This window comes from Fundulus heteroclitus, chromosome 12, assembly GCF_011125445.2.
Source record: "Fundulus heteroclitus isolate FHET01 chromosome 12, MU-UCD_Fhet_4.1, whole genome shotgun sequence".
NCBI lineage: Eukaryota > Metazoa > Chordata > Actinopteri > Cyprinodontiformes > Fundulidae > Fundulus > Fundulus heteroclitus.
Window position 1 is genome coordinate 23,054,356 of NC_046372.1, and position 14,294 is coordinate 23,068,649.

At 45.0% G+C, this 14,294-nt stretch overlaps 1 protein-coding gene across 1 annotated transcript; it reads right to left on the reverse strand.

The window, feature by feature from the left end:
- Positions 1–916: 916 nt before the first annotated feature.
- LOC118564903 lies at positions 917–3,823 on the reverse strand. The gene is made up of 2 exons (XM_036144296.1): positions 1,237–3,823; positions 917–1,037 (listed from the first exon to the last, which is right to left on the reverse strand). The coding sequence occupies exon 1, from the start codon at positions 3,752–3,754 to the stop codon at positions 1,460–1,462; it is 2,295 nt and encodes a 764-aa protein (XP_036000189.1). The 5' UTR covers positions 3,755–3,823; the 3' UTR covers positions 917–1,037; positions 1,237–1,459.
- Positions 3,824–14,294: the final 10,471 nt, after the last annotated feature.

Consider the following 14,294-nt stretch of genomic DNA (forward strand, 5'->3'; position numbering starts at 1 on the left):
CGGTAGTTTCAATGTGACACTCTCAGTCTTAATTGAGGCAACTGAGGCCTGCAGAGCTTTAAATGGCATTCTGGGCTGTTTCTATCACCTCTTGGATGAGCGGTCAATGCACTGCTGGCATAATTCTGGCAGCCCAACAACTCCTGGTAATGTTCTCCACTGATCAAAGATCGTCTACATTCCCTGAACTAAGATTAACAAGAAGTTATGTATACTTCTCACCAGAATTATCGTCAACATCCACATAAAAGGAGATGTTTTCTTTAAATGTTGAGTTTTCCACTTAAAGCAGGGGGATTATTGGCCTTTTCTTTTTTTCACAGGGAGAACTAGTCACTAGTTTTGTGACTGGGTTTCAAGCCAATTTGAATGAATAGGCCAAATAAAACATAGTACTGGAACGTATTAAGAAGCTGAATTGTGACAATTTCCCTTTGTGCAGTAATCAGTTGGGGGTGTGGCAGATGGAATAGAGCTCACCTGAGGGTGCATTTACATTTCCACAACGAGCCAGCTTGGTTTGGACAACCTTGTTCCTCCATAAGTAAAAACCTCATTTGAAAGCAGAATAAATGTCTAAGCTAGCAAACACTTTTTCACAGCACTTATAAATAGTAGAGGTGATATTTTTAGAAAGTCCTATGTCAGATGTTCTATCAATATGTGATTGTAATCGGCTGCAAATGGAGGTTTCTCTACTAGCATAAAAATCATATTGTCTTTTCGTTCACTGTGGAAATGGCTAATTGACCCAACTGATGAATTAAATCACTTAAAACCCAGGATGTAGATGAAACTTATGTAGATGTAAACCGCTGATAATAATGTGTAGTGGAGGTTCCACGTTTTAAACTTGAGGCTGGTGAAGAATTTACACTCGCCACTGTGTGTCGATCAGGACAAACTGAGGAGGGGATTTTCTGGTTTGAGTCTCTCTTTAATTGCAGTTCAGCAGCAATACAAACATGCAGTATGAGGTAGGCTTGGAGATGGAGAGGTAGGTAGGGTATTGGTACGATTGGGCATGTGTGTGTGGTCTAAACATAACAGAAATAAGCCCACATTAAGTCACCTCATACATTGAACAAATGCTACAACCGAGAGCTAGCAGGCTTACTCACATGGAGTAATTAAAAGTTGCAATAAACCGGCAACTCGTACACTACAACATCAGCATGTAATACAGACCGAACTACAAAGTAAACTGCCTTAATACATTCAACAACAAGCACTTACATTCAGTCAGGAACGCACATAGACCCCAACCGGAGCCGTCAGCAGCAGCTGCACGTCTCCTCCCTCAGAGCTACAGTGCTTCTGCAGCTGCTGCATGTACTATTCGAACTCGCCACCGGGTGGCGCACCTCCCCTTCCCAAACTAAAGTAATAAACACTAGAGCCTTTGTAACAGCCGCCCCCAAATGTATGAAGTACATTTGTTTCAAACAAAGGCGATGAACTAAGTCTTTGATGATGAATCATGGCCGCCGGCCTCTTCGGGTGTTGCCGGAAGAACAATCATCCTCGCTACCGGTCGAGTATAAACTCGATCTTTAACTCGAACATCTGCTGACCTGATGTGGCCGTCAGCGCTGGGGTGAACTTTAGTCACTCGTCCAACTGGCCAAAGGGCTCTGGGAAGTTGAGGATCCATGAGCATGACCACAGCATTTTCGCTCAGGTCAGGTTGGGTGGTCTGCCACTTCTGTCTGACATGTAAATTGGGAAGGTATTCCCTGACGAATCTGGACCAGAACTGATCGGCCAACGCCTGGGAGTGCCGCCAGCGGCGTCTGCTGGGAAGTTCAGTTGCAGGGTACACAACCTGAGGCAGCGACCCATCCGGCCGCCCCATCAACAGGTGGTTTGGTGTCACTGGGTCTGGATCAGCGATGCTGGAGGAAACGTAACCTAATGGCTTTGAGTTCAGAATTCCCTCCACCTCCACAAGAACTGTCCTCAGCACCTCCTCGGGCAACGGTTGAGCCCCGACGGTGGCATACAGAGCCGTTTTCACCGAGCGTATTTCTCTTTCCCACACTCCGCCGAAATGAGGGGCGCCAGGGGGATTAAACTTGAAAGCAATCTTTTGCTTAGCGAGGGCCTGCTGTAGGTCCGGAGACATCTTTGCCATGGCTTGAAGTAACTCTCGTTCCGCTCCACAGAAGTTAGTTCCTCGATCTGAGAGGATTTCCGAGGGCGTACCCCGACGGGCTATAAATCTTCTTAAGGCCATGAGGAAGGAGTCAACGTCAAGGTGAGTGAGGATATCAAGATGGACTGCCCTGGTAGTTAAACACTTAAAGATGATACCCCATCGTTTCTCGTTGCGCCTCCCAATTCTGACCTGAAATGGACCGAAACAGTCTGTCCCTGTGGAGTAAAAAGCAGGTTTGAAGAGGCGGAGACGCGCAGCGGGCAAATCAGCCATCTGAGGAACGGTAGGATTGGCCTTCCAACGTCTGCAGTCAGAGCATCGGGACTGATACCGTCGAACCGCTTCTCTTCCTCGCAGTATCCAGAAGTTCCGACGTATGTCCGCAAACAATCGCTCAGGGCCTGGATGACACAAACGTCGATCGTAATCCTGTATTAACAGTCTGGTGAATGGGTGGTTCGGATCTAGAACGATGGGATGCACCGCTCCTAGCTCCAGGTCCTTCGCGTATCTCAGCCGACCCCCTACTCTGATTTCTCCGTCTTCATCCAACTGGGGTGCTAAGGCACGCAACCTACTGTTGTTAGCAACCGGCTTGCCAGAACTCAGACGCCTGATCTCTTCGGGAAAGCTATCGTGTTGTATCCTCTTGACAAGGTGTCTCTCCGCTTTGCGATAGTCCTCCGCACTCAGGTGTCCATCTTTGCCATCCGCCGTATGCAGAGTCTGGGCCGTGGACTCAAGCAATTCCTGCCAGTCCTTATAGGTTTCAGGGTCGGCGTTCGAGGAGGTAATCGTTGAAGTTACACCACAAAAGACTGATTTCCGCAGCTCCGTGTGTTCCTCTTCCAGTGGGGTGGCTGGATCGGTAGGCCAGCAATCTGAAGTCTGGAGTAGAAAGGGGGGTCCTTGGTTCCACCGGTTCGGCTCAGACAGATCCTTTAGGGTCTTACCCCGAGTGATGTCGTCAGCCGGATTTCTGGCTGAATCGACATAACGCCAGGACTTCAAGTCAGTTAACTCTTGAATTTCGGCCACTCGGGTGCCCACAAATACTTTATAGCGACAGGAGTCTGCAAGGATCCATCTTAACACTGTGGTGGAATCTGTCCACAAGGTTGTAGTGTCGATCTTCAGGGTAAGCTCTGCGTTCAACAGCTTAGCTAGTTGGGCTCCTGTTAGGGCTGCAGAAAGCTCCAACCGGGGTATGGACAATTGTCGCCTGGGTGCCACCCGTGAGCGAGCGAGGATAAAGGATAGGTGTACTTGACCCTTACTATCCTCAGACCTGAGGTACGCCACCGACCCATAAACCTGTTCCGAAGCATCACAGAATATGTGTACTTGTCTGTTGATGATTGAAGCATCATCAGCTGCCTGTGTGTAATGTCTGGGTAAGGTAACTTGGGGAAGTAGTTGAAGTTCACTTTCCCACTGTGCCCACAGCTGCTGGACATCCAGAGGGAGCAGAGGGTCATCCCAATCCCGCCGCTTCTCCCACAGCTGACGAACCATCACCTTGGCACGGGTCGTGTATGGCAAGATGTAACCCAGGGGATCGTACTGGGAGGCGAGAACCTTGTAGATGTTCCTCATGGTCAATGTCCCATAACTGAGGGGACGGTGTTTGTAACCGATGAGGTCCTTTTGAGGGTTCCAACTAAGTCCAAGTGTGCCTTCCGATGGATCGTGCTTGTCTTGTGCCAGCCAGAGCTCTGTCGCAGGGGAACGGGCCTCACTTGGTAAGTGACTGATCACCTCCGTTGCGTTACTTGACCATTGACGAAGGTCAAATCCTGCGGAGAGGAGCAACGCCCGGAGCTTATCCACCAAGGCTCTGGCTGTCTCCACAGATGCTAAGCTTTGTAGCCAGTTGTCGACGTAGAAACACCGCTCCACCGAAAACCGCACATCCTCTCCCTCCTGACTGTGGTCAGTGACGTGACGCTCGAGGGCATATGTCGCACAACAGGGGCTACAGGTGGTGCCAAAGGGAAGCACCTGCCATTCATAAATGTCTGGTGGTCGGTCTTTAGCCTGATCCCGCCACAAGAACCTCAAAAGGGGTCTATCTTCTGGGAGGAGGCGAACTTGGTGGAACATCCCTTTTATATCGCTGCTGATGGCGACGGCATGTTCCCGGAACCGAATCAACACCCCCAGAAGCGATGCACTGAGGGTAGGTCCAGGTAGTAGGAAGTCGTTGAGGTTGAGGCCTTGGTACTGGTGAGAGCAATTGAACACCAGCCTGTTCTTGTGGTTATGGCTCACCATATGATGAGGAATGAGCCACGACTCCCCATCAGATGTAGTGTCTTGGGGGTCCAACTTCGCCACACTACCAGCCTGGACCAGCTTCCGAATCTCCTCCTGATATGTGTTAGCCATCGTTGGGTTCTTACTCAATCTTTTCTCATTGCTCCTCAAGTTGAACATCACTGATTCGGGAGAGGCTTTAAGAACAGGCATATTTTTCTTCCGTAGCAGTGGTGTAGCGTAACGAAGAATCCCATCCACGCACACCCGTTCCGTTCTCTTCTCCAACAGGTCCACAGCTTCTTGATCCAGCTTGGAACGAGCCACTGTCTTTTCGTTCTGGTAGGGAAGAACATCAGTCTGCCAGAGTTTCTCCACATTCTTCAGTAGGTCCGTATTAGCGTGGTAAACAGATGTAAACAAACACTGGGCGTGTTGGAGACCACTGCCCTCTGATCTCATCGGTCCTTGGAGAGCCCATCCGAGCCTGGTTCTGACTGCTGCTGGCGCACCCGGTGGACCCAACCTAACTGGCTCAATGGGGGTAATGAGGTGAGGGTTGTCTGTACCAATGAGGATCAGAGGCTGTGCATTCTTAAAAGCATGTAGAGGCAGATCGGACAAATACCTGAACTGCTTCTGGAGTCTGTCAATTGGGTAGGACTGTTCTGCTAGGACCAGACGATCGGCGGTGAAGGCTCCATTCACCGTGAAGCGGCTGCGACTGCTGAAGGAAGGAGATATGTGAAAAGAGACTGAAGCGCCTTTCAAAATTTGAATATCCTGCCTTATGGTTCTTAAATGCAGAGTCTCTGGGGTTCCCTGTAGACCAAGCTTGTGAGCAGCAGGGGGCAGGAGCATGGTGCGCTCAGAACCATCATCGAGAATGGCATATGTTTTGAGACTCTGATTTCCATGATGCAAAGTGACTTGGACCACCTTCAATAAGACTCTGCCGCCCTCTAGTGGTCGATCCAGGTACAGCATATCAGTGGCGGTACTGATAAGGCAACTCTCCTCTTTAGTTGTCTCCTTCTTATCTCTGGTGTTCACATCATGAAGCACCTGAAGGTGTCTCCCCTGACACAGGTTACAGGGTTTTCGAAGATCACATTGGGCTGCATGATGAGATCTTGCACAGCGCCAGCACCTATCGTGGTCCTTTATCCACTGCGACAGTTGGTCCTTGGACAACTTCTGAATGTCCGCACATTGGCTGAGATAATGATGAGTACTTCCACAGTATGGGCAATAACGGTTTGATTTAATGCCTTTGTTCCCCGAAGTCCTGGGAATGGAACCGTCTTTGGTTCCATGCAGCACCGTCGTGACTCTCTTCTTCTGAGTTCCTAATTTGTCTTTATTTCCTGTTCCAGAATCATAATTGTCTGAATTATGACACCAGGTTTCATACTGAAGCCATTCAGCAAAATCCACTAAAGTGTAGACTGCATTGGGATGGTGGAACATGGCTCGACGGAAGTCTGCACGCCGCTCTGCAGGTAATTTACTCAGCAAGCGGGCCACATGAGATCCACATCTCAGCTCGGCGTCACCCTCTGGTCCCAAGGTTCTGAGTAACCCAACCAGCGACTGAACTTCGAGGGCAAACCTCTCAAATGCTGCTGAGTCACCTCGGCGGACGTCTGGCGCATCCATTACCCCAGCAATCCTATTCAATGCCATCTGATGCGGCTGGCCAAACTTTTCACTTAGAGCCTCCATCGTGTCTGAGTATGGGGTGGCGGAGTTCAGATAAGAATCTGCTATGAGTTTGGCTTCCTCGAGTTTGAGGTGGTCCACCAGGATCTGATACTTGAACAGCTCTGTTCCATCAGGCGGTAATAGATTAGTCAGAGCTATCTTCAACCGAGCAAAGTCACTGGGGTCTCGTCTAGCGAAGTAGGGAATACTCGGTCTAGGTCCTCGATAGGTTTGTTCCGTGAGAACTGGCAACGTTGAAGGGGGGTGCAAACTCGTTCGATCCCAGCCTCTTGCCTTCGACGATGCCCGAAGATCTGTCGGCATCTTCTCTCGTGGCGTGGCGGGTCTACAGAACCGTGGCTTTCTGGCTTGTGCTGCCGTGCTCTGATCCTTTATGAGCTGTAAATCACTCATCAGCTTTTCCAACATGATCGAGACGGGCTGTGCTGATGGAGAACATTCAGCCTCCTCTTCTGTCTCGGGCCACGGGGGAGGATCAGGCCATTCCTCCTCCTCTTCCTCTCCATTTCCCCGCCATGTCGAAGGGGGTGGCGGTGCATATATTGGTGGTGGGATTTCGAACTGTTGCTGGAACGTAGCTGTGCTCTGTGTAGAATATCCCAGCCTCCTCCTCATTTCTTCCTTTAATTCTCTGAGTTCGGCCAACTCCGAACGTACTGCTTCTTTAGACCGTTTATATTCGGCTCCCTGCCTCCTTAACATCTCCAGCTCTGAGCGGTATGGTGAGAAGGTCGGCGTCAACTGCCTGTGATGCGATGATAGTGCAGAATAATCTTTGCTGTCCTCTTCTGCCACGCTCTTCCGCCGTTGTGGTTCGGTAATCGTCTGTTCTGGGGAACCAACCCACTCATCTACCGTAATTTCCCACTGACTACTGGGCCATCCGGCTCTAATAGATGGGGGGGTGAGGGGTGTCATCTTGGCAGCTCCCTCCTCTGGCGGCGAATACAAGCTATCATCACATCTCGTCTCAGCTCGTACTCCTCGATAATCAAATAGAGGCTGAAACCAGTGTCCTATCTCGCTGGTTTCATAATCCTTTAAGTATGAAGGTGGGCGGCAGTGTTGTGTTCAAGACCACCTAACCCGAGACCAAGACAAGACCAAGACCAGAGTGTATCGAGACCGAGACAAGACCAAGACTTTTAGGGTCCGATACCAAGTCAAGACCAAGACCGAGGGAAGTCGAGACCGAGTCAAGACCAAGACCAGCGCCAGTATGTGACAATAAAATGTGAAACATGATCAAAATCACTAAAATTGATCTAAAAGACCCACATTCACGTAAAAACACCTAGATATTTTACACAGAGAACTGGAATAAACATAAACATCTTTATTTAGTACTTCTATGTTGTAATCACAGAATTGCAAACAATCAAAGTCGATCAAAATAGTATTTTCTCTGCCTTTCATGAACAGTACATACATTTATGTTGTTTTTAAATGTGCTATTTCAAAACCATGTGCAAATATGTAAAACTGAAAAAATGCCAATCATTTCTCTCGTTTCTCTCTCGTATACAGATTATAGCTACATTATATAACTTTTCTTAAATAAATCTATATCTATCACTAAGTTGTGACAATATGTTATGAGACAGATAATTTGTTGAAAAAAAGATTGATCTCCTTCACTTCCTCCCTGAGCGACTACTGCCATCTGCAGAAATACAAACCCCATTGAAATACGTGCACAAAAACATGACTGACTTTTATCAGTTCTAAGACCCTTTTGCTGGATCAGATGGTTTGTTTTTGACCAAGCAGTGTATTTCTCCAGTTAGCACTGGGAACATGGAGAAAAGGCAGAGGAGCTCAATATTTTCACAGCTTGTCGGTCTCATAACATACTGACACAACATAGTGACATAAATATATAAAAAAAACTATATAACTTTTACAAAGGTATTTTTTTGTTTTAACAAAGTTACATACTGCATCTTTAATTCTGCTGTTGAATGGATGTAGCAACTTATACATAACATACATAATAAAGAAATCTGACATTTAGAGGCCCAACTGCATGCGTTTCAAAAATAAAATTATACAACTGGAAGCAGTTTCATAATACGCCAAAGCTTTAGAAAACGTCAATGGCAAAACTCGAGAACAAGGATAACCATGTAGTTGAACAGTGGTTGAAATAAAGTAGGTGATACATAAAATTAGTTTAAAGTAAGGTTTCATTGCACTTTAGAAAGATTAGAGACTGCAGCATTTTTGCACCTAAACGTGCACGATGGGGTCTCATTACAATGCCTCCTCGACTAAAAACCCTTTCCACTGGTGCAGAGGAGGCAGGGACGGATAGCACTTTCAAAGCCAAATTGTGCAGTTGAGGATATTTGGACTGGTTTTCTCCCCAGAAGGCAAGAGCATTGTCACTGTCACAGTCTCTTATATCATTAAAGTATCTGTTTAATTGTGTTGCAATACTTGAATTCTGGACAGAGGAGCTGTGCTTCTTATGTGCCTTGTAGCGTGACAGAAGTCGAGGGCATTTGGCTGGTGGCGAATGACTGGTTGGATCCACATTCATGGCTTCTGAGCACTTGTCATCTGTACTCTCCATGTTCTCCACCCCAAAGATCAATGTGTCTGAAAAACACAAACACAATGACTGTGTTAGTTTTCAAGAACTTTGAGTGTACAAAATAATGTTTATGACAAAAGTAAACTGATGAAAAGAAGACTATAAATTCCACTTTATGATTTAAGGCTTTATGTGCTACGAATTTAAGACATTTTAAGATTTATAATTTTGCAAATAAGACTTTTTTTTCAGCAAAGAAAAATGCATACCAACCTGTCAGTGTCTTCTTAAGTTCATCTCTGAACTTCTTCACCGATGCTGCATTACCTCCGTTGGTAACATCTAAATCCACCCAGCTTAAGCCAAACTGTGGATCCAGCATGGCAGCAAAGAAGTACACATCATGGTTAAAAGGTTCCTCTCTTCCACTGTCTTTGGCCATGTTTGGTTTTGTAAAGATTCCAGAAAATCTTTTCACCAGAGACTGCTGGAGGGCTCTGACCAACGGCCGGCACTGCATTCGGGTCTCCTCCATCTTGAGGAGGTGTGTGTTCAAGTCCAGTACAGTTGGAACCACCATACTAATAGTCACTGATCTTTCCCCTTGGGTCAGCTCTGTTGCTTCAGCAAATGGAGAAAGAACTATACATAGCTCCTTTAGCTGGTTCCACTCCCGCGCACTGAACACGACATCCTCATAGTCTTTGTTGCACATTTCACTGAGTGATTTGTGTTCTAGAGTTGTAAGGGCCTGTACTTGTTTAAATGTACTGTTCCAACGAGTTGTATTTGCAGCTGGAACACTTTTATTGGTGCCAAATGCAGCCTCAAACTTATCTTTAAATTGTGAGCTGCTATGTAAAAGGGTTGCGAACTTTGACGTTTTTGCTATGGTGCGAGAAATGGTCTTGACCTCCTTCATACCATCATGCACAACTAACTGGAGAGAGTGTGCAAAGCAGGAAAGACGTTCACCAGATGACCATGGTAAGTCAATGTCTTCCTCTGAATTAATGTCCTCCCACAAGTGCTCGTCATCTAAATTATCCTCTTCACTCTCACTGTCATCAGATTGCTGCTGGGGCATGTGTACTTTGAAAGCACATTTCATATTGGGTGCATTGTCTGTTATGATATAGCTAATTTTGTCACGAATACCATATTCCTCAGTGATCTCCTCAAAGGCAGACGCAATGTGCTCTCCAGTATGCCTCCCTGTAAAACGCCTACAGTCCAGCAGGTAGGATTCAAGTGCATAGCAATCTTTAGATTTGTAGCACACATGGGCAGTCACCCCAAGAAAGGAGCGTAGCCTGCGATCAGACCAGGCTTTTCTGACCAATTCTGGAATTCGTCTCTCAGAAACTGTTTTTCTAGAGATTGGTGTGTATTTACTGTCCAGGACTTCAAGAAAGTGTTTAACCCTCCTGTTATGTTACGGGTCAAATTGACCCGTTTTAAAGTTTGAAGATCTAGGAAAAATAGTTAAAAGTATTTTTTCAGCATGAAACTTCTTCTGCTTGCCTTAAATAGTGTAATCAACATATAATCTGAAAATGGTTCGTCTCACATATTTGCAACCACCCCCTGCATGTTTATATCACATAGATACTGTTCGGGTCAATTTGACCCAGCAGTCAAACTGGATGTAAAAGGGTGTTAGAAATGCAACTGTGAGACATGTTTCACCCCAATCTCACTCTCTCACACACACACACACACACACACACACACACACACACACACACACACACACACACACACACACACACACACACACACACACACACACACACACACACTCACTGGATGAAAGGCTGGTGGCATTCAGAGGTCGCTGCCCATTTAGGCAATACATGCCTTCCAAACCAGATAAATATGGGATAAAAATCTGGGCAGCATGTCATGCAAACACCAGCTATGCATTGAACATGCAGGTTTACACTGGAAAGCCGGTTGGAGGAGCCCCAGAGAAGAATCAGGGCACCATGGTCGTGCTCGACATGGCACAGGGTCTCAGGGGACAGAACATAACCTGTGACCATTTTTTTTACAAACTACAACTTGGGTCAGGAGCTTCTAAAAAGAAAGCTCCCAATGGTCAGAACTGTCCGAAAGAACAGGGCTGAACTCCATGCTGAGCTGCTGGTAATCAAGGACAGGGCCCCTCAATCTTCCATGTTTGCCTTCACAGACACCACAGCCCTAGTGTCTTACTGCCCCAAAAAGTCAAAAAATGTTGAGCTCATGAGCACTCTGCACAAAAATGCTGAAATCAGCACAAGAGAGGACCAGAAACCAAGGATGATCCTTGATTACAATGCCACCAAAGGGGGATAGACAACCTAGACAAAGTGACAAGGTCCTACAGCACCGAACGGATGACTGCGCGCTGGCCATTGGTCATCTTTTATAACATGATTGATGTATCAGCCTACAATGCATTTATCATCTGGACGGAGATATTTCCTGACTGGAATGTGTCAAAGCTGTACAAGAGGCGCATCTTTATTGAGGACCTGGGGAAGGCGCTTGTAACACCGCACATCCAACGGAGGCAGCACCTGCCAAGGACCCCAGCCGCTGCAGCCACGGTGAGGGAGATCCAGGAGAGAACTGCATCAAGTACACCAATGCGTGAGGTAAGTAAGTAAGTAAGTGTGTGTGCGTGTTTGTGCATTTGTGTGTATAAGTGTATGAGAGTGAGTTGTGTGTGTCTTGGGATCAGCAAAAAGACACCATAGTAAAGTAATCATGGTCCTCTTGTTTATAGGTTGCTGCTGAGGGAAAAGAAAGAGGAAGAGGAGCCAGGTCTGCAGGCCATCTGACGATGTCAAGACAAGCATAACCTGCGCGAAATGTGCAAAATTAATTTGCACGAAGCACAGTGATGACATGTCACTCGTGTGCTGTGTAGATGTACAGACAAACAGACAGACACACACGGACATACACCTTGTTCATATTGCAATAGCTTGTTTGTTGTATTGTATTGCGATTTTGTTCATTTCTGGTTCACAAACAGTGCATGTATGTAAAACAAAATTTAAATGTTAAGTTTCGATGTTGTGTAAAACTATTGTGTTTTATATGTTGGTCTTTCAAAAGAAATAAAGTGGTGAAACATTAAAAAATGTTTGAACATGCAGGTATTTTTTAAAAAAAACGAGTGAATTATCATAACTGGATCATTACCTGTTAAAGGGTAAGGAACACCATTGCACTAAATATTGATAGAATAGTTAGTACTGGAGTTAGTAATGAAATATTAACAATGCTTGTAAGGATTTTTTTGGTTTCAGACATCTTTTGGATAATTAAACATGCGCCGGGTCAAACTGACCCGCGAACAGCATTGCTGTTCCTAACAAATGAACATAACAGGAGGGTTAAAGTGTCCATTTCCCACGAGGGAGAGGGGCAGACAACATCCAATGATCAAATCTTGAACAATGGCTTCACTGATGGCTTGCTGCCTTGGCGATTGTGGGCTGTAGAGCTGCACTTTCTGTGTAAATAACGATATTGTTGGCTGTGTGACATCACTCTGTTGCCCTGCCTTGTATTCCAGGAACCTAATAAATAGGACATAGAAATCAGTTTATCTGATCATATGAACATCAATTACATAAGAAAACAACCTTAAAAATAAGTAGGAACTTTACAAATACATGTCAAATATGTGTAATGTAATGTTACTAGAAACGCATGTAGATAAACAAAATGCAAATCAATGGTATTTTGGCCATCACATTTTTGAAATGGATAAACAAGTAAGTTAAATGACTGATATGGTATGAACCATAGAGAGTGAACTGGTAAAAAGTTACTTATTGACCTGAAATTGTAAATGGCAACATAACAATGTGGTTTCTAAAAGTAATTTGCCTATATCCATACAAAGCAACTAATTTATTTATTTTTCATAAGGTGAGGCATATTAGTCTCTTCACTCTCTGCTTATATCTATAGACTAGTTCCCACAGCCAAACAACAGAGCATCACCTCCACGTCTTATCTTCAATGTCAGGAGCTATATCCAGCTCCTAAGGTCAATGTAACTTACATTGACCTTAGTTCATAATTATGAGACAGTGAATGAATTCATTCACTGTCTCATAATTGTTTTTCATGAGAAAGAAAAAATCTAACTTAGGAACAGGATGTTATTATATGTCCTGTCGACTCAGTCTCTCAGGGTTAACTGCATTTGCTTACTTCCCTTAATAATGTTAATTGTAGGACCAATGCAAGAAAATACAACTTATTTAAGGTTAAGCATATCAGGTTTGGCACATTAATAAATTATATATGATGGCTTTGGAGACATTGGGGTTACCCACCAGCACAAGCCAGCACATGCTGACAGAACCATTACGTTCTGTCATGGTTATGTTACAGAACGTAACCATTACGAACCATTACGTTCTGTCATGGTTACTTATTGACAGAACCATTACGAACCATTACGTTCTGTCATGGTGACTTATTGACAGAACCATTACGAACTATTGTTCTGTCATGGTTACGTACGTCACCTTATTATGGTTATTAAACATAGGTAGAGACTTCCACATCAGTCTTCTCCTTCATGAGAAGTATTGAACAAGAACCAAAATATATTACGATTATCTATTCAGACTTTTATTTTTGCTCTGCTTCCACCTATGTGCTGCAATCCACTCATGAAGCCGACAGAAATACGGAGACATGTTCAGGAAAGCTGTAATTGAAACAGCGTTGTCCATGCACAACACGAATCAACACTTCTTTAAATTAAATCAGTAATGTCCGACATGTTTTCACAAACACTACTAGGTGACAACTTGTGCATCAAGCTAGGTGGCAAATAGCGGATAAGAAAGGAGAACATTCACCCTAAAAGATAAAGCATACATATATAACTTTAGCTAACTTAATATGTGTAGCTAATATTGAAATAAGAACTGTGTGATGGCCGGGTAGAATAATTTTGATACCGAGGAAATTGCTTACGTTAACTTGCTAGCTTTCCTAATATCACTTTTACACACAGCTTACCTTTCTTTGTGCTTTCTTTCAAGGTGTCGATAAAAGTTGGACGTAGTCCCCACCGTCTCTGATAGTGAAGCACTGCAGAACTTACATTGCGCTGTATGCTTTTTTCTCAATGTTGCTTTACAAATGTATTGTTTGTGATTTAAATAGCCAAATTTTATAACCGATGATTTGGCCGACATCTTATCCCCTTCTCAGACAACCACTTGTAACTTTCAATCGAAGTGCTGCAGTCCGCGCTCAAGGTGAAAGGGGGTGGGGCGACAGCAGTTAAAAAAACAACAACATGCATTTACCAATGAGACGGGTTATTGCTTGGATTTGAATCAGGAGTGCATCCAATAAAAAGAAGGATCTTAAAGAAATTGATACTGATGATTTAGCGTTATTTTCACAGTTGTGGTCTTGACCGGTCTTGAAATAAAATACCGAGTCCTCAATGTCCGAGACCGAGACAAGACCGAGACCAAATGTGGTCGAGTCCGAGACAAGACCGAGACTATCAAAAAATGGTCTTAAGACCGGTCTCGAGACCAAGACCGTTTTCGAGTACTACAACACTGGTGGGCGGGTTTGCCGCTT